Source organism: Vipera ursinii (genome assembly GCF_947247035.1).
Source record: "Vipera ursinii genome assembly, chromosome: Z".
NCBI classification, from domain to species: Eukaryota; Metazoa; Chordata; class Lepidosauria; order Squamata; family Viperidae; genus Vipera; species Vipera ursinii.
This window is the reverse complement of record NC_139517.1, coordinates 16,261,846-16,287,487: the sequence shown is the minus strand read 5'-3', so window position 1 is coordinate 16,287,487 and position 25,642 is coordinate 16,261,846. Positions and strand designations below refer to the sequence as shown.

Below are 25,642 nucleotides of genomic sequence, written 5' to 3'. Positions count from 1 at the left end.
GTGCCTGTTTTAAAGTAACGGCCTCGTAAAGGCATCATTCACAACTGAGTGCCACATCAGGACATGCAAGCACCCTGCTTCGAAAATAAATCAGGGCTTTCTCCACTTTCTCCAAGGGACATCTTAACTTTTTTTGTAGGACTTCAAAATAATAAACCAGACCAGGACAATTCATTGCCTCAGTCAACCCCATCAAGCCCATGCATGAAGAAGAGAGCAAAAGGATTTGATACGTTTGCCCACGATAAACAACCACCGGCACACGGAGAAGATTTACAAGCCTGTTGGAAGCAAACCAGGTTCCACAGAGCGGTGGGGCAGAGCTCTTCCGTGCCCAACAGGGGGTGCTGTGGGAATGGGCAGCTGGCGCAAGAGCCCCCCCCCCCCGGTTCCTGAAAGGGTCCAATTTAAGCGTCTGCTTTTTTAAGAGCACCATACCACTGCACACAAACACATCCAGACTGTCTATCAACCTCACGGCTTAAAATAACCCTCGCTGCCTGGAGGATGGCTGAGGAACACTAACAGGTGCTCTGTAGGCTTGCCAAGGCACCAGGGTGGCTGAGGTAGCCGCTGTGCTCCTTGCCAAGTTGGGGGCACTGCCTCGAAAACACAGGGGCACGGGGAGAGTGCTCGACAACTTTTCAGCACTGCTTGGAGTGTGTTGACCTAGATAAAACTCAGAAAAAGCTGGGCAACAAACCCAAGCACAAAACCTGGCTCAGAGCTTGGGTGTTTACGGGCAGCAGACAAGCTAGCTTTTATTTATTTTTATTGTTTTTTTCCGGGCAAAATAGATTCCCTAAACAAGCAGGGATCAGGAAAAGGGGCAATGATGTGGCCCAACCTTTTCCTTCAGGACCGGGAGCAGCGCATGACCGTGCACAGGAGGGGAGAGACCCAACGGCAGAAAGTTCTGGCGGACGAGCAGGAAGGCAAGATCAAGCTGGCATTCTTTGTGGCCATTGTGGGGATGACCCTGACGGTGCTGGCGGTGGGCACAGAATTCTGGGTGGAACTGAACACCTACAAGCAGAACCATTCCGCCATCTGCGAGGCCGCCCACTTAGGCTTGTGGAAATTCTGCTATAAGAAACTCTGGGTCTACGATGTGGGAGAAGAGAGAGACACCTGCGGGCCTGCGGAGCTACCTGGTGGTAAGAGTGCTTTGCATTAATAATAATAATAATAATAATAATAATAATAATAATAATAATAATAATAATAATAATAATAATAATTGAATTGGAAGGGACCTTAGAGGTATTCTAGTCCAACCCCTTGCTCAGGCAGGAAACCTTATACCATTTCAGACAAATGGTTATCCAGTCTCTTCTTAAAAACTTCCAGTGTTGGAAGTATTTGCTCTTCTTCTCTTTGGTAAATTCTTCTAAATATGTTCTCCAACTCTGTTTGGAATAGTCAACTTTGTAGACCTCTTTAGTGTCTTCTGCTGGTCTCCTTCAACTCCATGTCCCGTTGCTGCTTCTTCATACAAAGACTTTTGCTGCTGCAAGGAGCTTGTCCCTGTGTTGCAGGAAATGTGCCTGGAGGTAGGATGGATGAGGCCAGTCCTGAAGAAGATAGGTGGGTTTGCTGCCCTTCTCACCTCCCCAGAAAACCCAACCCAACTTTCCACGCAGGTTATTTCTGTCACACACACACATACACACACACGTAATTGGAAAGACTTTGCGCTTCTGTAGCCATTCACCGTCTACTACTCCATCACCAGTGGAGTCCCCTTAGCCAACCAAACAGCTGCTACTCCTGAGTGGTGCCCTCCTCATAACTGTTATGCCACCTGGCAATTTATGAAGATGTTGCTGCCACTCAGGGGAGAATCGTGCAGCTGAAGAGAAATGTGCACGGGGAAGAGACTGTGTGTGAAGCCTTCACACACACAGTTTGTGGGCACTGATGTCACACAAAATTCCTTACAGTGTTTTTACGTGGAAGCATAACATCTGCGTCTTGCATAGAATCATAAGGCATGGCCCAGGCAAGGCGATGGGGGCAATTTGAAAATAAGGTTTTAGTAGCCATCACTGAATCTGGGGTTCTTCTCCTTAATGTAATGGAATCACTGCAGGGCTTACTAAATTACACTTTTCAGCAGTTCCAGCTAGCAAGACCAGGGGAGAAGGGCGTTGTTGCACTCCCGTCTTGACAGTAATGCTAATTTTCCTGCTTAGACATATTCACTCTCCTCATTTATTCACAACCCCCAAACTGATGCACGGCATCTGTCTCTCCTCTCTTTCTCCCCCTCCCTTCCGTTCCACATATATACCAAGGCTGCTTATAATCAAGGCTCATGACTTCAGGCTTGGCGTCTTTTTGCAATGATAGGCAAAGAACTTGTTGTGAAGAATTGCTGAAGTGTTTATTCCCTTTGACTAATGATGGGTGACTAAGGCCCTGCTAGCACATTTTGCAGGACCCACTTTCCACAAGCACATTCCCTCCTTGAATGGAGAATTGCCTTAACAACAGCCTTCTACATCCGGATGGACTAGAGCCAGTTACCCTGTTGTCTGGAGGATTGTAGGAGTTCTTCTCCCAATGCATCAGGAGGCCACTGAATTGGTAAAAATGATTGTTTAAAAAACGACAGCATCAGTTCATGAGTGTCTGAATTCAGCCCCCCTTATAGGGCCCCAGGAAACAAATCTTCCTGATTAGCACATTTTTCTTTGATCCCATCTATCCACCTCATCATTTCCCCCAAACCTTTATTCCATTCCGTCATCAGCCTCATCAGACGCCCCACGTATTTCACTATCTGAAGCAATCAGTCTTTGTTTAATTCAGGATTGAGTGGTGGGGTTCTCCGTGCAATCCCTCTGTTCTATCTGAAGGCACATATCATGGTTCTTTTGTACTTTTTAAATGTCCAGCTCTCATCGTCATACATAATTACTGGAAGAACTAAACGTGGTCCTCAACTTAAAACCGTTCGTTTAGTGACTGTTCAAAGTTACCATGGCACTGAAAAAGGGACCATTATGACCACTGTTCACACTGATGACGGTTGCAGCATCCACGTGGTCACATGATCAAAATTCCACACCTGGAATACTGCATCCAGTTTTGGTCACCATGATGTAAAAAAGATGTCGAGACTCAAGAAAGGGTACAGAGAAGAGCAACAAAGATAATTGGGGGACTGGAGGCTAAAACATATAGGGAACGGTTGCTGGAATTGGGTATGTGTAGTTTAATGAAGAGAAGGGTGAGGGGTGACACGATAGCAGTGTTCCAATATCTCAGGGGCTGCCACAAAGAAGAGGGAGTCAAGCTATTCTCCAAAGCACCTGAAAGCAGGACAAGAAGCAACGGATGGAAACTAGTCAAGGAGAGAAGCAACCTAGAACTAAGGAGAAACTTCCTGACAGTTAGAACAACTAACCAGTGGAACAACCTGCCTCCAGAAGTGGTGAATGCTCCAACACTGGAAGTTTTTAAGAAGAGACTGGACAGCCATTTGCCTGAAATGGTATAGGGTTTCCTGCCTGAGCAGGGGGTTGGACTAGATAACCTCCAAGGTCCCTTCCAACTACTTCTTCTTCTTCTTCTTCTTCTTCTTCTTCTTCTTCTTCTTCTTCTTCTTCTTCTTCTTCTTCTTCTTATTATTATTATTATTATTATTATTATTATTATTATTATTATTATTATTATTATTATTACGGTGGGCAGTGGTGGGATTCAAATATGTAAACAACTGGTTCTCTGTGTGGATGCCGCTTTCCGGAAGTTCATTCTGGGCCTGGGCAACAAAAAATTAGCTCCCAGTTAGCTGCCGAAGTGGTGCGAACCGGCTGAATCCCACAAATCATCCTGGGGTCATATGATCACTTTTTGCAATCTTCTGACAAACAAAGTCAATGGCGAAAGGGAAAAGTGTCCTTCCTGTCTCTCCTCCCCTCCGCACAAAGGCATTGAGAGAGAATTGTTCATGCTGTGGTTCAGTATTTCAAGGTGCAGATTTTCTTGCAAGATCACACAAATTGGCCCCAGCTAAAATCTGGCTCAGTGGGTTAGGACGCTGAGCTTGTCGATCAGAAGGTCGGCAGTTTGGCGGATCGAATCCCGAGTGCCGCGTAATGGAGTGAGCGCCTGTTACTCGTCCCAGCTTCTGCCAACCTAGCAGTTCGAAAGCACGTAAAAATGCAAGTAGAAAAATAGGGACCACTACGGTGGGAAGGTAACAGCGTTCCGTGCGCCTTTGGCATCTAGTCATGCCGGCCACATGACCACGGAGACGTCCTCGGACAAGCGCTGACTCTTCGGCTTTGAAACGGAGATGAGCACCGGCCCCTAGAGTCGGAAACGACTAGCACGCATGTGCGGGGGGACCTTTACCTTTTATATAGATAGGCAAAGGGACATGGTGGCTCAGTGGGCTAGGACGCTGAGCTTGTCAATCAGAAGGTCGGCAGTTTGGCGGATCGAATCCCAAGTGCTGCGTAACGGAGTGAGCACCTGTTACTCATCCCAGCTTCTGCCAACCTAGCAGTTCGAAAGCACGTAAAAACGCAAGTAGAAAAATAGGGACCACTACAGTGGGAAGGTAACAGCGTTCTGTGCGCCTTTGGCGTCTAGTCATGCTGGCCACATGAACACAGAGACGTCCTAGAGTTGGAAACGACTAGCACACGTGTGCGGGGGAACCTTTACCTTTACGTAAAATCTCCTTTTATAATCCAAGCGCATTTTCTCTTTGCTTTACTGTTTGCTCAGACATTGTGAGTTTTTAGAGATAGCTAATGCTTGCAGTTGCTTGGCTTTGATTTCTAAATTTCATTTGAAGCACAACAGAAATTCCTAGGGATCTCCAGCTGGGGTAGATATTAAGAGACAAGATTATCTTGGAGTATTTCAAGCGTTGAAGGAACAGGTGTTGTCAGGGCTAAAACTTCTTAATTGCATCTGCTATTTCAGAAATGCTGACACTTATAAATTTTCAGTTATGTACCATTTCATTTATATCCCATCCTTTCTCTAGGAATTTTGCGATTACGCATGTTGGCTGGGTTGCATCAGGCTAGCCCTGTCATTAAGCCGAGTCAAAGTATAATCTTTAGTATACATATCCTTTGTCTAATCCCTGGACTAATACTAACGTTATCACTTTCAACAGTTTTTAATTTTGGATGTTGATGAGCTGTCACAGCAAAAGATTTTTTTTAAAAAAAAAGCCATGCATCTCCCATCTCAATTTATAATCTCTGCCATCAATGCCAAATTCAAAGGGAAGAGGAGAAATCAAGAACTTAAGATGCAATTATATTTATCATTCCAAATCTATCATCCCATACTTAACAACTAAAGCCAGGCCAAATATTTAAGCTTATTCTGAAAGGTTTCCTGTTTTTTAAGGACTAGTTTTTTTATACTTTATGTCAGAGGTCTTCAAACTTGGCCTTTATGGCTTATGGACTTCAACTCCCAAAATTCCTCAGCCAGTGCCTGGCTGAGGAATTCTGGGAGTTGAAGTCCACAAGTCATAAAAGGGCCAAGTTTGAAGACCCCTGCTTTATGTGCTACTGAATTTGCAAAATTAACTCAGTCTGTGTGGCTTGCAAATTATTGGGAGCATGGAGTTAAAGTGGGTGAGTTTCCTTCAGTAGTGTGGAAAATGTAAGACCTTTCTTGGGTTAAGTTTGACTTGGTAGCCTTACCCATTTAGTTTCCACGTACACAGAACTGGTTTACCTCTGCCTTTCTCTAGGACATGTTTTTAACTTCCCAATTTAATTAACAGTTTCTGCTTTACTTCTGAACCCCTGAGATCAACTACTATTTGAGATTTTCTCTCACATTAGAATGTTTCCTTTGGAGAGTTTAATGCAGACAGAGATTGTGTGGAGGTGATGCTGAATGATTTGTCTTGGACTAGCTTGAGTTATCCTCACATCACGAAAGCACAAAGCAGGTCTCTAGCGTTACAGGTAGTCCTCAACTTTCAACCATTTGTTTAGTGATCATTTGCAGTTACAACAGCACTGCAAAAAAGTGATATGACTGGTTTTCACACTTACAACCGTTGCTGCATCCGCATGGTCACATGATCAAAATTTTGGCACTTGGCAACTGCAACTGGTATTTATGACACTTGCATTGTCCCAGGGTTCCTGTGATCACCATTTGTAACCTTCCCAGCTGGCATCTGACAAGCAAAGTCAATGGGGGAAACCAAATTTGCTTAATAACCACATGATTCACTTAACACCCTCCTCTTTGTGGCAGCCCCTGAGATATTGGAACACTGCTATCATGTCACCCATCACCCTTCTCTTTGTTAAACTACACATACCCAATTCCACCAACTGTTCCTTATATGTTTTAGCCTCCAGCCCCCTAATCATCTTTGTTGCTCTTCTCTACACTCTTTCTAGAGTCTCAACATCTTTTTTACATCATGGTGACCCAAACTGGATGCAGTATTCCAAGTGTGGCCTTACCAAGGCATTGTAAAGTGGTATTAACACTTCACGTGATCTTGATTCTATCCCTCGGTTAATGCAGCCTAGCACTGTGTTGGCTTTTTTGGCAGCTGCAGCACACTGCTGGCTCATATTTAAGTGACTGTCCACTAGGACTCCAAGATCCCTCTCACAGTCACTACTATTGAGCAAGGTACCACCTATACTATACCTGTGCATTTGGTTTTTCCAGCCTAAATGTAGAACCTTACTTTTTTCACCATTGAATTTCATTGGTGATGCCCATTCCACAAAATCTCTACTACATGAAGTCCTCAACTAACTACGTTCTTTTAGCAACCGTTTGAAGTTACAATAGCACTGAAAAAGTGACTTATAATTGGTCTTCATCCTTACAACCGTTGCGGCATCCCCAGGGTCATTGGATCAAAATTCAGGTGCTTGGCAACTGGCGTGTATTTACGATGGCTGCAGCATCCCAGGGTCATGTGCTCATCATTTGTGACCTTGCCAGCCAACCTCTGACAAGCAAAGTCAATGGGGATGAGGGAGGGAAAGCTGGATTTGTTTAACGACCACATGATTCACTTAGCAACTGCAATGGTTCAGTAAACAACTATGGCAAAAGTCATAAAATCAGGCACAACTCATTAAACAACTGCCTTAGCATAGGAAATCCCGATCTCCATTGTGGCCATAAATCGAGGACTACCTGTATTGCATATTGCCAGTTTTCTCCTGCATGCACACACAGCAGTGTTTCTGTCTGAATGCGCTATAATGTGCTCAGCTTAAAGCAAAAGATTTGCATGAAGCTCCCCCTCTACCGTCACCCCACCCCCTCTAGGCCTGGTTTCCTTCCTCTGTTTTGAGTTAGATGATAAGTTATTCATCTTCCATTTTAAATTCCCTACACAATGAAGCCGACTTCTAACAAAAGGCTGCTTAGCTGTGCTGATGTTTCCCCCCCCTCTTTCTGCAAAGAAATGCAGCTGTGGGGGCGTTTCAGTTTGGTTAGAGCAGCTGTGCTCCCTTTGTTCTTCTTTCCGGATCAAAGTCTTATCCTCCAGTTCAACTTGTTGCCCCACACTTGGCATATGTGCGGCAGTTATCCCAGATCCAAAGCTGCACACTAAAATTTCACACCATCCTGCCCCGCCATGAAAGAAGCCGATTCCTCCGATTCCTCCGCTGGCCGCAAGGAATGTGACACTGACGCGCTGAGTGTAGGTGATGCTGGCGTTCACCCACCAACTACGAAAAATCCCCCCTACTGATTTTGGCTGATCAAAATCGCATTGAAATACAGGCAGTCCTCGACTTATGACTACAGTTAGGACCAGAATTTCTGGTGCTAAGCAAGCCAGCTTTAAAGTGAGTCAGGCCCAATTTGACAATCGTGTTTGGCAGAATCCTTAAGCAGTTGTGAAGTGAATTCTGCGGTTGTTAAGGGGATCCAGCTTTCCACATTGACTTTGCTTGTTGGAAGCCAGTTCGGAAGATCGTAAATGGCCATCACATGACTTCGGGATGCTGCAAGCCTTGGAAATGCATGCCAGTTGCCTAGTGCCCAAATTTTGACCACATGACCATGAAGATCTGCAACAGTCATGAGTCCAAGAACCAGTCATAAATCATTTTTTTCAGTGCCATTGCAACTTTAACAGGTAGCTAAACAAATGGTCGTAAGTCAAGGACTCACTGTGCCACAGTTGGTCAAGTCTTTTGATTCAGTCCCCTTGCCAAGTGCTGAATGAAGCAATGAGAGACAATCATACATGAGCGAGCTTGTGGACTGTATCAGGGCAGAAATGTGTCCTTCCCTGTGGAGCAATTGCCGTAATATCAGCAACACAGGTAGTCCTCCACTTATGACCACAATTGAGCCCAACATTTCTGTTACTAAGCAAAACATTTGTTAAGTGAGTTTTGCCCCATTTTACAACCTTTCTTGCCATAGTTCTTAAGTGAATCACTCCAGTTGTTAAGTTAGTAACACAGTTATTAAGTGGTTTCCCCATTGACGTTGCTTGTCAGAAGGTCGCAAAAGGTGATCTCCTGACCTCAGGACACTGCAACCGTCACAAATATGAACCAATTGCTACGTGCCTGAATTTTGATCACATGACCATGGGGTGTGTGTGCTGCAATAGCAATAGCAATAGCATTGAGACTTATATACTGCTTCACAGTGCTTTACAGCTCCCTCGAAGTAGTTTACAGGGTCAGCCTATTTCCCCCAACAATCTGGATCCTCATTTCACTGACCTCAGGAGGGAAGGCTGAGTCAACCTTGAGCAGATGATTATCGAACTGCTGGCAGTCGGCAGTCAGCAGAAGTAGCCTGCAGTACTGCCTTCTAACCGCTGCGTCACCATGGCAATCATTGTGTGAAAAACGGTCATACGTCATTTTTTGAGTGCTGTTGTTTTAACTTCGAAAAGTCACTAAACGAACTGTTGTAAGTTGAGGACTACCTGTATTTACATCGTCTCAAGCTGAATGTCAGAAAATTTTAAAAGGGCAGGTGTGCCGAGTCAGATGCATGGTCTTATTATTTCCTTAAGAACTAAGTTCTGATTTTTCCATTATGTCCAGGGGCCACAACCACACAATCATGGCCCATTCTTTTTAGTACTACAATGCAAATTTTAAAAAAGGGTGGAGCTTTAATTGTGTGGACCAAAGCCCCACCCCTTTTCAATATACATCATATGCGCTGCACATCTCCAAAGGGGAGGGGCTTTGATAGCACAGCTGTGGCCACCATCTTGAGTTTTGTCACAAATACCCCTTCCAGGGATGCCTTGTAGAAGATCGAACCTTCCTCATTTCAGCCAAGATTGCTAAAGTTTTATATAATTTTTCTCTTCTTCATCTTCTGTGTGGTTGTGGCCACCACCTTGATTTTTTTGATACAGCCCTTGTGGGCATCCCGTCATCTTGTTAAACTTGAATCAATAATTTTATTCATGGTTACCTAGGTTCACCAAAAGATTTAAAAAATATTTTATCAACCACATTCACAGGATGCCCAGAACTAAAAACAAACCTTGATATTCTCTTACACAATGTGTAAAGCCAGCTTGTGCTGCCCAGACACACCAGAAAATCTTTGGGGCTAGTCCTAGGTTATTGAGAAAATCTTTTGTTTTTCTCTCACACCCAAACTCTCTTTCTACTGTTTCCTCACTGAAGAGCAACTTTTAAATTGCTTCTGTGCAGAATGGTTGTAAACTGAGTGTAACTGGGTGGGGGAAAACCTTTGATGCGGTAATGATGAGCATCAAGACAGTGTTCAGCTTCCCCCTGTAGCACATTCATAAGTGCTAAATTGGCAATCTTACAAACTAGAAAGGATTTTGAGTGCCAGACTAGCAACCAAAATGGAAAGAAATGTTAAAAAAAAACCTTTGGAAAAAAAGAAAGATGAAGCAACAGTGAAATAATTAGCTTCAGATGCTTAGTACAGTATGTGAGGAATTATGACAAAGAATGATCTCACGGCCTATCCTTGATGATGTTACCTGGTTTGGGTCATGAAACGTCTGCAAGAAAACAACCAAGCTCAGAGAACATCAAGCAACACTCGTTTCAACCCTGAGCTACAAATATTCTCCTTTATTGGTATCTCTCATTTCTATCCTAATCTGTTTTGAGAAGTTTGGTGGTTGGAAATTTGGGCCAGATCTATCTTTTTTCCCATCTGTGGTAAGACTGAGGTAAAATGATCCGGGTTCATGAAACACATAGAGTGAAATATTTATTACCTACCTCTCTCTGTATGACACAGTGGGAGAAAATACAGTTAGTTCTTGACTTATGACCATAACTGAGCCCAAAATTTATGTTGCTAAGAGAGACAGTTATTACGTTTGCCCCATTTTACAACCTTTCTTGCCACAATTGTTAAGTGAATCCCTTCAGTTGTTGAGTTAGTAATACGGCTGTTAAGTGAATCTGGCTTCCCCATTGACTTTGCTTGTCAGAAGGTGGCAAAAGCTGATCACATGATCCTGGGACGCTGCAACCGTCGTAAATATGAGCCAGCGGCCAAAGGTTTGAATTTTGATCATGTGACCATGGGGACGCTGCAACGGTCATAAGTGTGAAAAAAACAGTCATGTGTCACTTTTTTCAGTGCCATTGTAACCTCAAATGGTCACCAAACGAACTATTGTAATTTGGGGACTAGCTGTAATTCAACAAAAGAGAACATTTATCTACGGTGGCAGCTCATCTGTGCAACCTTCTTCCTTGTATCTATCTGAGATCCTCCTGAAGCACCAATAGGAAAAAAAAATCTTTTGAAGTGGCTACATTGATGCATTTAGTTCTGCAAAGTTAATGCTTAACTTCACCCACTCCCCAAATTGTTAACATGTACAAAACGTAAAAGAGCCAATTTTGTGTAGCAGTTAAAAGCATCAGGCTAGAAAATGGGAAACGGTGAGTTCTAATCTGTCTTAAGCACTTCGCTCCTCCAGCCCTTTGTTGCCCATTTCCAGATGTGACTGACAATTGTCTGTTGTCTAAAGGCAAGGCTAGTGACGGCCATGGGAATGGGACCCTGCATTGCAGCTCCATAAACGGTCCCACAACACAGGTATGGCAAGGCACTCTGGACAGAAGCCGCTATACTGTATACTAACCTTTGTACAAAAGTGAAGGTTGCTCGGAGCCTTGGAAATGAAAGTGTGAAAGTTATATCTGGATACATTCCAGTTTAGAAATGGGGCTGCTGGTATTGACAACGGGAGCAGCGGCTGACCAGATGGCTGTGGCAGAGAACGGACAGTCCATCAAACTGAAATTAGATGCCTGACTGAAGGTCTCAGCAGATACCATGCTCAATTTAATTCTCCCCTCCAAGTTGATGCTATACTTCTATTCCCCATTCACTTTTTTATGCACAAATGATAGTCAACGGGCACTATTTGGTCTGGCTTCACTCCTGACCTCTCTCCCGGGGGAGGCGTAATAATCTCGGGCCAGCCTTATGACTTGGAATGATGGATGGACACACAGGCATTTTCAAACCAATTAGCCCTCAACATCTCTATTTCAAGAATGAAATGTTGGAGAGAGATATTTCTAGACATCAGATTCAGATCTGTCTGGAAAGAAACGCCATCTGATCTGGATATCCATGGCTCAGACCTCCGGCGTCTGGAAGAATTGCATTCTGCACCTGGACCAGGAAACGCCCATTCCTCTGACTGAATTGTTTAGATATGAGACAAGACATTGGCCCCCTTCTCACAGCAGGCTAAGTTTATTGTGGAGCCCTTGTTGCTGTCTGAGCTTGTTTGTATGCTTGGAGATATTTCATTACCCCACTAGGTAATGTCATCAGTGCTAAAGAGTGTGGGTTTTGCTCCCTGTTTATGCACAGTAGCGTGCCTTCTCAGTGTCGGTGGAGTTGTGTTTTTCTTCTTGGTAGACACATACGGTAGAGATAAGTCACATTTTCATGCCATTCAAAAGAGACAACAGCAAAGCTAAGAAGGAATGGAGAAGAGCAGAACGTATCTTATGCCCAGGCCAGCAGCGGTTAATACCAGATAATCAAGCGGAGAACAATACCCTAATCAAGGTTGCAGGGACGGGGATGTGCTCATTCTGTAATGGCTGTTTCTGGCTCCCGTGAGGGTGTCCCTTTCTTCTGACCACTAAGTGCTTCCCTCAGCTTACACGTTGGCTTCGATTTCAGATAGTCCTTGACTTGTGACCATCATTGGGATTAAAAAAATTCATCATAATTAGCAGTGTGGTCATTAGGTGAGATATCACATGCTTGCACCTGATTTCATGACCTTTTTTGCTGCACTTGTTAAGCAAGACATCACACTGTCTTGATTAGTAAACCTTGCTGTTGGCTTCCCCATTGACTTTAGTTATCAGAAGCCAACTGGGAAGGTCAGAAATGGCAATCACGTGACTCCGGGACACTGCAATCATTATAAATAGATGCTGGCTGCCAAACATGCAAATTGCAATCAAATGAGCATGGGGATGCTGCAATAGTTGTGAGGACCAGTCATGAGTCATTTTTTTTTCAGCACCGTCATCCCTTCGAATGGTTGCTAAAAGAATGGCCATAAATTGAGAACTATCTGTATTAAAGAGATGGGATTCCTGACTCCTGGAAATGCTTCTGCCTAACTGGATATATATGAGTTTAGTGCTCTTTTCAAAGGTGGACAACTTGCTTTTCAAAAATGTTTAGCAATATAGTAGTAGCTGTGAGAGGGATCTCGCAGTCCTAGTGGACAATCACTTAAATGTGAGCCAGCCGTGTGCTGCAGCTGCCAAAAAAGCCAACACAGTGGTAGGCTGCATTAATAGAGGGATAGAATCAAGATCACGTAAAGCAGACATGTCAAACTCGCGACATCATATGATATCACGTGACGTATCGGAGCTTTTTCCCCATTGCCGGCAATGGGGTGGGCGCGGTTTTGCCATGACGCGTCTGGCCCAAGGGCCGGAAGTTTGACACCTCTGACATAAACTATTAATACCACTTTACAATGCCTTGGTAAGGCCACGCTTGGAATACTGCATCCAGTTTGGGTCACCACGATGTAAAAAAGATGTTGAGACTCTAGAAAGAGTGTAGAGAAGAGCAACAAAGATGATTAGGGGGCTGGAGGCTAAAACATACAGGTGAAAGTCGAAAAATTAGAATATCGTGCAAAAGTTCATTTATTTCAGTAATGCAACTTAAAAGGGGAAACTAATATATGAGATAGACTCATTACATGCAAAGCAAGATAGTTCAATCCGTGATTTGTCATAATTGTGATGATTATGGCTTACAGCTCATGAAAACCCCAAATCCACAATCTCAGAAAATTAGAATATTGTGAAAAGGTGCAATATTCTAGGCTCAAAGTGTCCCACTCTAATCAGCCAGTTAAGCCATAACACCTGCAAAGGGTTCCTGAGCCTTTAAATGGTCTCTCAGTCTGGTTCAGTAGGAATCACAATCATGGGGAAGACTGCTGACCTGACAGTTGTGCAGAAAACCATCATTGACACCCTCCATAAGGAGGGAAAGCCTCAAAAGGTAATTGCAAAAGAAGATGGATGTTCCCCAAGTGCTGTATCAAAGCACATGAATAGAAAGTTATGTGGAAGGGAAAAGTGTGGAAGAAAAAGGTGCACAAGCAGCAGGGATGACCGCAGCCTGGAGAGGATTGTCAGGAAAAGGCCATTCAAAAGTATTGGGGACTTTCACAAAGAGTGGACTGAGGCTGGAGTCAGTGCATCAAGAGCCACCACACACAGACGGATCCTGGACATGGGCTTCAAATGTCGTATTCCTCTTGTCAAGCCGCTCCTGAACAACAAATGTCAGAAGCGTCTTACCTGGGCTAAAGAAAAACAGACCTGGTCTGTTGCTCAGTGGTCCAAAGTTCTCTTTTCTGATGAGAGCAACTTTTGCATCTCATTTGGAAACCAAGGACCCAGAGTCTGGAGGAAGAATGGAGAGGCACACACTGCAAGATGCTTGAAGTCCAGTGTGAAGTTTCCACAGTATGTGTTGATTTGGGGAGCCATGTCATCTTCTGGTGTTGGTCCACTGTGCTTCATTAAATCCAGGGTCAATGCAGCCGTCTACCAGGAGATTTTGGAGCACTTCATGCTTCCTTCTGCAGATGAGCTTTACGGGGATGCTGACTCCATTTTCCAGCAGGACTTGGCACCTGCCCACACTGCCAAAAGCCCCAAAACCTGGTTCAATGACCGTGGGATTACTGTGCTTGATTGGCCAGCAAACTCACCTGACCTGAACCCCATAGAGAATCTATGGGGCATTGCCAAGAGAAAGATGAGAGACATGAGACCCAACAATGCAGAAGAGCTGAAGGCTGCTATTGAAGCATCCTGGTCTTCCATAACACCCCAACAGTGCCGCAGGCTGATAGCTTCCATGCCACGCAGCACTGAGGCAGTAATTGCTGCAAAAGGGGCCCAAACCAAGTACTGAGTGCATATGCATGCTTATACTTTTCAGAGGTCCGATATTGTTCTATGTACACTCCTTGTTTTATTGATTGCATGTAATATTCTAATTTTCTGAGGATTGTGGATTTGGGTTTTTCATGAGCTGTAAGCCATAATCATCACAATTATGACAAATCATGGCTTGAACTATCTTGCTTTGCATGTAATGAATCTATCTCATGTATTAGTTTCCCCTTTTAAGTTGCATTACTGAAATAAATGAACTTTTGCACGATATTCTAATTTTTCGAGTTTCACCTGTATAAAGAACAGTTGCAGGAATTGTGTATGTCTAGTTTTAAAAAAGGAAGGAATCAGGGTGACATAATAGCAGTGTTCCAATATCTCAGGGGCTGCCACACAGAACAGGGAGTCAAGCTATTCTCCAAAGCACCTGAAGGCAAAACAAGAAGTAACAGTTGGAAACTGACCAAAGAGAGAGGCAACCTAGAACTAAGGAGAAATTTCCTGAAGTTAGAACAATTAATCAATGGAACAATTTGCCTCCAGAAGCTGTGAATGTTCCAGCACTGGAAGTTTTTAAGAAGAGACTGGACAGCCATTTGTCTGAAATGGTATAGGCTTTCCTGCCTGAGCAGGGGGTTGGACTCGATGACCTCCAAGGTCCCTTCCAACTCTGTTATTCTATTAAGTGAATTATGCGATCATTAAGCAAATCCAGCTGTCCCCATTGACTTTGTTTGTTGGACAGTGGCTGGGAAGGTCACAAATGGTGATCGCATGACCTCAGGATGCTGTAACTATCATAAATATTTGCTGGTTGCCAAACATCCAAATCAAAATTTCATGTGACCATGGGGATGCTGCAACAGTTGTAAGTATGACGACTGGGTATAAGTCACTTTTTTTCCGGACTGTTGTAATGGTGGCTAAATGAATGTTCTAAGTCAAGTGCTACCTATATTCCTTCAGCACTCTGCATAGCTTCAGAAATATATCCGCTAAGTTCCTGCTGCAGGCTACTAGATAATCCTGGATAATAGCCATAGCAATAGCACTTACACTTACATACCGCTTCACAGTGCCTTACAGCCCTCTCTAAGCAGTTTACAGAGTTGGCATAATCAGGAATAGAGTTTTACAAAAGCTTATCGGTCTCTGGGTTGACAACATGCAGAAAGGCAAGAGAACCAGCTGGAGTCTCTTTTTGTTTCTGGGTTGTTTTTTTTAAAAAAATATTATTATTTTACCTTTGTCAAGCAGCTGCTAGCAAAGAAGCTCAGCATGCCCAAGGCAATATATCCAGGCCAATTTTTATCTTCCCAGGATTGTGAAGAACAGACATGTCACTATTGAGATATTCTTGGAAACCTCTGAATTATGGAAAGTTCTGGAAACGCAAAAGACTCTGGAGCTGAGGAACACCCATGCATGTATCTCTGGTTCGGTAATGACAATGTGCTTGTTTCTATCAGAGAACTGAAAGACACAAAAGAGCTTTGGAATAATTTAGAGAAAATTTTGCCGTATAAAGACTATTGGCTGTACAGGGTATCTGATGGAAAGCACGTGCTTTTTAAGAATCTCAGGCCACCCAGATTTGATCTAAGAAGGCTCCTTAAAAATTGCAGTGTATGCCTCCCAGCATACACAAAGGACAGCACAGCAGGAGGCTGATGGTGCAGATCAGCAGAGGGGTTGGACAGCTCCGGGCGATAAATGCTCACTCAGGATAAGCCTAATGAGTTAAGCTGTTGACAGCCCCAGGCATGGTCAGCCTGGTGGGAAGCCAGGATCAACACCCATTGTCACCTGCACTGGCAGGAAGCCCAGGTTTGAACTGATTGGATGCCATCTACCTGGGCAGGTACAAATAGACGCCAGGCTTCCCTGTTTCCCCAGTTCGTTCTGTTCTGAATAAACTCATCGTTACCCCAGCTCTGTGTCCATCTCTATGTGAAGCACGCGACTTTACAAAAATAATGGCACAGAAGTGCAAGATAAAGTTGTTTTCCTTCAAATGTCTCTGGCCCAACATTTTAACATGCTGAAATAATAGCATTAATGCTTCAGGATAGCCTGAGTTTGGATCAAGGAAGATCTAAAATACATCTGCAAGAATCCCCAAGGAGAATAGAGAGATTATTTGAGCAAACAGAAGCTTCTGGTTTGAAAGCTAGAGAAAAATACTCCTTATCTGCAAGACGCAGAACGTACCACAGGGCATTCTGGGGAAGAAAAGAGGATGAGATAAGCTTCCCTAAAGATACATTATATATGCATAATAGAGCAACAGCTCCAGTGTTTGAAAAAAATTTTTTTTGTTGATCTTGATACAGGATACAAAGAGAGACTGAAATGAAAAACAGAAAACAAATATGCTTGCAAAGGATTGATGAAGCTGAAATAAAATGTGCACTGGCTGATGAATTGGGTTACATGTTAAGGATGTACTACAGCTAGTCCTTGACTTACAACAGTTCATTCAGGGACCATTTGAAATTACAACGGCACTGAAAAAACTGACTTATGAACTGACACACTTATGACCATTGCAGCATTCCCATGGTCATAAGATCAAAATTTGGATGCTAGGCAACTAGTTCATATTTATGACAGTTGCAGTGTCCCGGGGTCATGTGATCAACTGTTGTGACCTTCTGACAAGGAAAGTCAAAGGGGAAGCCAGATTCATTTAACAACTGGGTTACTAACTTAACAACTGCAATGATTCATTTAACAACTGTGGCAAGAAAGGTCGTAACATGGGGCAAAACATATTTAACAACTGTCTCACTTAGCAACATAAATTTTGGGCTCAATTGTGGTCTTAAATTGAGGACTACCTATACATTTTCCAGATTTGGATTCCAATTTGTTAAATATTAGTGACTTTGTCAGGAAGAAACATAGAGTTGAATTTCTTGCTAAAGATTGTTCAGTAACAGCAAGAAAAGTATCAACAGATGAAAGAAATAGAAGGTGGATGTTTCAATCAGTTCCCTTGGGATGTGCGAATCCTCTAATAAGTGAAAAGCAACAGAGCTTGTACAGCCAACAAAATGTCACAAACAGAGAAACTGCATTGAAACTAAAACAGCACAAAAAACTAAAATATCAGCATAGATGTAGGAGATGAGTAGGATGAGCTGGAGGGAGGAATCAAGCATGTTATCAGCCTCAAGTCCCTTTGTGTCCAGAAGAGATCTAAGTATGTTGAATTCCTTCAATTCCGTTTACTCTTATCTTCTGCCAATTTGCTTTGACTATTAACAGTTCAGATTCTTATAGTGTTAAGTATGCAACAAACCTGTGTTCATTTGAACCGCCTTGTTTCCTGATTTCTTATGCCTGATAATATGGAGTGAATCAGGCAGATATAAATCAAGGAACTCATCACGAATTTCAAAATTGCAAATGTGCCACTCAGCCCATTTGACTTGTCCACCCAAACCACCCAAAATACAGGAATCATGGAAAATAAAGGAAACATGGCCCAAAAGCAATAATAGATGATTGATAAAATCTGCAGGGACCTCTATACCTATTGTATTAAGTCAAATAGGAAAAATAGACATTTTGTCATTTCCTTGATGGAGCATCATGTTTTTGTGGGTTATAACTAACAAAGCATAAGTTATTCAGTTTGTCACTTATGTGGAAAATACATTTTGAAGAAAACCACAGATTTTGCAATCCAATAATGGAACAGGATTTGTGAATGGACAGATGTTTGACTATTAAAACAAAAACAAGATTATTCATCAGATCTGTTGTTGTTACACCAGACTAGAATGAATTAGCAGAAAGAAAGGATCGTTCTGTGCTGGAAATGTGTACAAATGTGTTAGTTGACTCACACTTGGATTAAAAAAAATAGTGGGGAGAAGCTATTTCTATGGATTATTACTTTCAAGAGAGGCTACCCACTATAAAATGTATTCCTTTTGAATTATGGTTGAACAAAAAACACCATTTGAAACATTTTGGATCAGAACTGGATGCCTTTTGGATCAGAACTGGATGCCTTTTGGATCAAAACTGGATGCCTTCCTCCAGTTTCTTTTTTTCTCTTTGTTCAGAAAGAAAGGCTTTAATTGTGGAGTTGTGACTACCATCTTGATTTTGATCACTCCCTGTCAATGCCCTGATAAATGCTTGGGAAGGGTCACGCTTAACGTTTTGAAAGAATAAGAGAGATCACAATTCAGGATGCAAAATGCAATGACTTTTTTCAAATTTGGGGCCTGGTTTTCTGAGATTTGTTTGTTTGTTTCCTAGATGAGGAAATATTTTAAATTTTTAGGGTATCAACTAATGTTTTGGAGTGTTGACCACTTCAGAATGACAGGAAGCCATGCCAAAAACTTGAGACATAGAACAGGGGTGGCGAACCTATGGCACGTGTGCCACAGGCGGCACGCAGAGCCGTCCCTGTGGGCACGCATGCCATCACCCAACAGGGAGGCGGGGCCTCTCCATGTGGTCCTGTGCTCTTGCTCTCTTGCTCTCTGCACTAAGAGTCAGGGAGCAGCTGCAAGAGCTGGGTGGATCCAGGCTGGATGGTGGAGGCAGCTGCAGCACGAGTCCAGGTAAGCCTCCGGAAGGATTTCGCACCCCCCCCCCCGGCCGATCATTTTATGATGCTCCAGCGGTCTGATCCGGGCATTGGAGGCTTGCATAATGCTTCTGCTGCCCAGATCTAGGGCTGCAGAGCGATTTCACTCCCCCCCCCAAGCCAATCTGGGCAGCAGAAGCGTTTTCAAAGCTTCTGGAGTTTGTATCCATGGCCGTGGGGTGATTTTCCGATGCTCCAGAGGCCCGATCCGGGCATTAGAGGCCTGCAAAACGCTTCTGCTGCCCAGATCTAGGGCTGCAAAGCGATTTCGCTCCCCCCAGGCCGATTTTGCAGGCCTCTGAGGCCCAGATCGGGTCGCTGGAGCATCGCCCACTCGGTGGCCATGCCCCCAGCACCCAGCAATGCATAAGTGGGTTTGGGGTTGCAGTTTGGGCACTCGGTCCCAAAAAGGTTCTCCACCACTGACATAGAAGGAACTTAGGTGATGTCATTGATGGAATGTATTTCTATGCAACAACTACAGTAGTATTCAGACAGTAGATGGCAGTATTTACAGGTTTGGATCTAGGGTATATACCAGGGGTGGAGAATGTATGACACACGTGCCAGAGGCGGCACTCAGAGCCCTCTCTGTGGGCACATGCGCAGTTGCCCCAGCCTCACCTCCCACCGTGGCCCTCTCTTCACCAGCAAGCAGAGTGGGGGCGGGTTTGGGGCACTCGATCTCTAAAAGGTTCACCATCACTGGTATATACTTTATGCTCTTTTGTTCTCAGTAAAGTTTCCTGTTACAGTTATGTAGTTGAGCAGTAAAGCACATGGTGACTGTACTCTTTGTGTGCTCTGTGCGGAGCTTTATATAGCTTTATATAAACAGAATTTCTAACAGGTGGAAGATCTGAATTAAAGGAGAAAAAGATCCAGATTATAGATTGGTTATGTAAACAGACAAATTGTATCCATGAATGTATCTCTATGGCTTAAAGGCAAGAATGTTGTAACTTCAGAGGGAATGCCAGAGCTCTTGGCTAATCTATGTCATGACTAAGATACACCAGTGATTTTTTTTTTATCAGATGGCTTGGTATGACTTTAGAAGTTTAGAGAAAGGCTGTTTCTGGCTGTCCACCATATTGAGTTCAGGAAGGACTCCTTCTAAATCTGACAAGGTTGAGTGCCTTTGGTAGGACACCACCATGGGCTACTGCGCTGGGCAGAAGAGAAGAGCATCACCTGGCCAAAAAGGAATGGGGGCCACTTGATAGCTGATATGCCTTCATAGAGAGGGACGCGGTGGCTCAGTGGGTTAGGACGCTGAGCTTGTCGATCAGAAGGTCGGCAATTTGGCGGGTCGAATCCCGAGTGCCGCGTAACAGAGTGAGCGCCTGTTACTCGTCCCAGCTTCTGCCAACCTAGCAGTTCGAAAGCATGTAAAAATGCAAGTAGGAAAATAGGGACCGCTACGGTGGGAAGGTAACAGCGTTCCGTGCGCCTTTGGCGTCCAGTCATGCCGGCCACATGACCACGGAGACATCCTCGGACAAGCGCTGGCTCTTCGGCTTTGAAACGGAGATGAGCACCGGCCCCTAGAGTCGGAAACGACTAGCACACATGTGCGGGGGAACCTTTACCTTTACCTTTATGCCTTCATAAAAAGAGCCATCCTTGCCTTTGACTGAGCTGGTCCAGCTCTCTGTACAGGTAATCCTTGACTTACAACTAATCACTTAGCAACCATTCGAAGTTACGTCGAACGGTTCAAATGTATTCAAACATATTTATGACAGTTGCAGTGTCCCAGGGTCATGTGATCACCTTTTGCAACCAGACAAGCAAAGTCAGTGGCTAAGCCTGATTCGCTTAACAACCGTGTTACTAACTTAACAATGATTCACTTATCAGCTGTGGCAAGAAAGGTTGTAAAGTGAGACAAAACTCACTTAAGAAATGTCTCACTTAGCAACAGAAACTTAGGGCTCACTTGTGGTCATAACTCAAGGACTACCTGTAATTAGCACATCTAATGGCTCTGACATGGACTTGACCTCACGTCAGTCACAGAATTTCTCTATTGTCAATATTGTGTAAAAACTGGATGGCTTTTTCAGGGGTTTCTGCAGGGAGGGGTGAATGCACAGTCAAGAGGATGATGGCATAAAGATGGCATAAAAGGGGACGGAGCTTAGATTGCATGGCTGTGGTTGCCATCATGACTTTTTTTATGCTTTCTCTGCTGGCAGCCCTATGGCATAAACCATTTCTCAAGTCTCTACTTCCTCCTGGATTAAACTTCTCACAGCTTCCTTGCTATCAAGTCTTGCCATTTTGCAAATGCTTTGTCTCCAGCCATCCAGCTCCTAACTTACAATGCTGTGTAAAGGGGGTATCTTTTCTCACCAATCCAAGGCCCATAAAAATAATTTTTACATTGGGCAAAAATCTGCCGGGTTGGGCAAGAAATCCTGCTTTGGGAGGGTGCTACAATTTTAAATCATAGTTAATCTGAGTGCAATCTTCTTTCTGTCTTTCCGCTCTTCACCCACAGAGGACTTGTCACCCTGAGGCTACTTGGAATTTCTCCAGTTCAAAAAGATGCAGTTATTGCTCAAACTTTCCTTTGGGGACACAATTAAATCCACTTCACTAGGTCATGCAAAAAAACAAAACTTGGAAAGGATGAGGCTCAAGGCATGAATCATAAAGAATATCTGGGGGGAAGGACTCTGAGCCCTGTGCTCCAGCTGCCAAATTCCAGAAATTGCATCTCTCTTGAATAAAGTTTGTTCACATGTAAAGAGAGAGATTAGCAACTGCAGCAGCTTCATTCTCATTGCCGGTACTACCCTTATATTCTCTCTCTCTCTCTCTCTCTCTCTCTCTCTCTCTCTCTCTCTCTCTCTCTCTCTCTCTCTCTCTCTCTCACACACACACACACACACACACACACAAATATATATATATATATATATATATATATATATATATATATATATATATATATATATATATATATACACACACATATACATACACATACACATACACATATATACACAATATATACTGCTCAAAAAAATAAAGGGAACACTTAAACAACACAATGTACTGTATTTAATAGTAGGATGTCTTATCTTGTGTTCCCTTTATTTTTTTGAGCAGTATATATATACTGTATACACTATATATATACACACACACAGTATATATACTGTAAACATAATGTATGTATACACACACATATTTATCTTTCATTTATATGGTGTTTGTGGAACAATATTTTTATTTTATGGGGGGGAAAAATCAAGAGCAAGTTGCTAGTTCTTAGGACTGCAAAATCAGCTGGTGCATTGCAGATATCCAGGAAGAAACTGGTGGCCATGTCAGTCTACAAAGCCAAAGAATGCTTAAAAGGAAAAAGTGTTTTCTTTTCAAATATTACATGCTTTTTTGTGGCAGAAACATCTGGCAGGCAACAATTTTTTATATAATATATAATGATGTAAAGGAGAATGCTGTAAGAAATTGTTGGCAACTTGGAAAAAGCATGCGCCAGCAGAAATACAGTAGGATTACAGTTGTCATTTTAATTGCAACCGCTTTACATAATTTACATCTGAAAGCACCTGATTCATAAGCCACAAAATATATCAGCTCTTCAATCCACGGAGTACTACATTTATCCTTCATTGAAACCAAAATGATATTATTGGGTTATTATCTGTGTGCATATGCATAGGAATTCTCATATAAAAATGTTTTGTTGTTTTGTTCTCTTTTCTTCCATTTTTTTGTTAAGTAATGTCTCCCCAAATTGAAAACTATAAGAGAAATAAGAGAAAATTGCCAAGAGGTTACTTCAGGAATCTTTAGTTAAAATAATTAAATCATATAAGTACAATGGGCAAGCTTTCTGTAACATGCTGTCATCTAATTATTTTTGTCTACAACTCATAAGAGTTCAGATTGGTTACAATGATACTGAAAAAAGTAACTTCTAACTGATCCTCACAGTTACAACCATGGCACCATCCCCACTCAGAGGATCCAAATTCGGGTACATGGCAGCCAGTAGACATTTACTATGGTTGCAGCTTTCCAGGATCATGTGACCACCATTTGTGATCTTCCTGACAAGCAAAGTCAATGTGGGAAGCCAGATTCAGATCCAGATTGGTGACTGTGAGATTCACTTAACAGCTGAAGTGATTTGCTTAACTACCATGGCAAAAAAAGGTCATAAAATCAAGCAAAACTCACTTAACGACCACCTAGCTTAGCAATGGAAACTCTGGTCCCAGTTGTAGTTGTAAGTCAAGGACTATCTATAAATCTATTTCACCCCTGCAGTCAGCTATCAATACATCTAAACTGATTGTATTTTCACTATTTTAATCCTGATTCAAAAGTATTTAATTTACCTTATAAACTCTACAATTTCTTGGCAACTAACCTGATTTGACCAAAGACGTACTTTGCTTTAAATCCGGAAAATCATTCAATATAAAATTAAACAGTGCATTTTCTCTGTTTTCAGACTTTAAACTTTAGACCAGACATGTCAAACACAAGGCCCGGGGGCCAGACCTGGCCCACGAAGTGGTTTCATGTGGCCCACGAAGCCATCCTGGAAACAGTGAGGGAATGCCCCCCTCTTGGCCCTGGCCCAGAGACCCTCCTTCCGCCAGAGACCCTCAGATCTGTCCCACTCCTGCCCAGGCCCCCTACGATGTAGAGCTGGCCATGCCCACCTAGTAGGCCACGCCCACCCTGGCCATACCCACCCGGCCCCCTGAGAGCAACCGCAATGCTGATGCGGCCCTCAATGAAATTGAGTTTGACACCCCTGCTTTAGACAAATGTTTCATGAAATCAAGAAATGCACATTTCCAGTTTTACAGTCATTGCAGTGAAGGAGTATTCTTGATTAAATAGCTTAAATAATGACAAGTTAACCACAGTTCTTTGCTTCAACTTTTGCTGCATCTAAATTGTAATCTAGATTTTGATACAAAAATATTTCCTTTCATGAAACATTCATTAAAACACAGGAAAAGTGCATGTGATTACATACAACTAAAATGGTCTTATAAATATAAAACCTAATCGAGTTACTGTCTAGTAATGTATGCAACCTTCCTTCCTTCTATCTTAAAAGGGCTTCAGTTAAAACGTGCTTCTTATCTTGTGCAACTGTTTTACTCTATCAGCATATATTTGATATTTAATGCTTCTATCGTGAATATTTGGCAAAGATTTATACCAACGTTTATTTGGCGTGAAAGGCATACAAAAATAGTACGTTATGGTGTTAGTAATTAAATTATTAATAGTAACCAGGGCAGCAATTCTGTGGTCCCTGAGAAAGAGATTTAATTTCAGAGGGGAAATTTGATGTCAGAAACAGCCTCCAGTACAGTCCAACAGAAAGGTCTGAGTGTGGCTGTTTCTGAAACTGGAAAGGCAAAAGGAATTACACTGGAAAAGGATTATAGAAGGAGATTAATGCTAGTCTACATGGGATGGCAAAGCGTTTCCCCAGACAAAGTAAAGGGGCCCATCCTGAGGTGATTTTCTTAGGTTCATAGCAATTCTTAAGTTTCCTTGCTAGAACTGTTCTGTATAGCCAGTATTTGGAAAGAAAACAAAACAAAACAAAAACATAATGGCCTTTTTTGGACCAGGAATTGATTTATTTATTCTTTTAGTACTTAAAGTGGAAGAAATATTGAGAGATTTATGAGAAATGAATTTTGTTTGAGATAATTTGAAGAAATTAGGAGGAGGAATATAGTAAGGTAGTCCCTGACTTATGACTATAGTTGGAACTGTCCAACTGTCCATTGCCATACAGTTGTTAAGTGAGTTGTATCCGATTTTAAGACCTTTTTTACTGTGGTTGTTAAGCAAATCTGGCTCTTCCCCCCCCCTTGACTTTTCTTGTCAGAAGCCCTTTTGGTCACAAATGGTGATCATGTGACTCAGAACGTTGCAACCGTCATAAAGACAAGTCGATTGTGAAGCACCTAAATTCTGATCACGTGACCATGGAGACGTGACCATAGGGATGTGTCATAGTTGGAAGTGCAAAGACCAGTTGTAAGTCACTTTTTTCAGCACCACCATAACTTTGAAGGAGTTATTAAACAAATAGCCTAAGTTGACAATGACCTGTGGCATAAATCTCTGGAGACTCTCAGTCATCCAGATGCTGGTTGTCCCAAAGGTGCTTTTTTCAAGAGGCAACTGGACTTTCTTCGTTTTTCCTTGAAGATGTTTCGCTTCCCATCTAAGAAGCTTCTTCAGCTCTGATTGGATGGGAAGCTTCTTCAGCTCCAAGTGGCCTCAGCGACTCTCTAAAAAAATGCAAATGACCAGCTGTCTGCAAGGAGTATAAATCCTTCCATTCCCCACCATCCAGTCAGAGCTGAAGAAGCTTCTTGGATGAGAAGCGAAACAAGGAAATCCAGTTGCCTCTTGAAAAAAAGCACCTTTGGGACACCTGTGGTATAACTTAATGACAAACGAGATAAATGCTTTCTTTCTTTTCAGAAGCTAACTGTTCTTATTTCAAATTCTTCACCACTGGGGAGAATGCCAACATCTTCTTGAGGACTACAAAAAAGGGTAAGTCCATTGCAGG

At 42.8% G+C, this 25,642-nt stretch overlaps 1 protein-coding gene across 1 annotated transcript in view; it reads left to right on the top strand.

The window, feature by feature from the left end:
• The first annotated feature begins 609 nt into the window (after positions 1 to 609).
• Positions 610 to 25,642, top strand: part of CACNG6 (calcium voltage-gated channel auxiliary subunit gamma 6) — a 32,138-nt gene continuing 7,105 nt past the window's right edge. The window contains exons 1-2 of the mRNA XM_083376538.1: positions 610 to 1,157; positions 25,552 to 25,626. Coding sequence (XP_083232664.1) covers positions 833 to 1,157; positions 25,552 to 25,626 — 400 coding nt within the window. The 5' untranslated portion in view covers positions 610 to 832. The remainder of the gene's footprint in view (positions 1,158 to 25,551; positions 25,627 to 25,642) is intronic.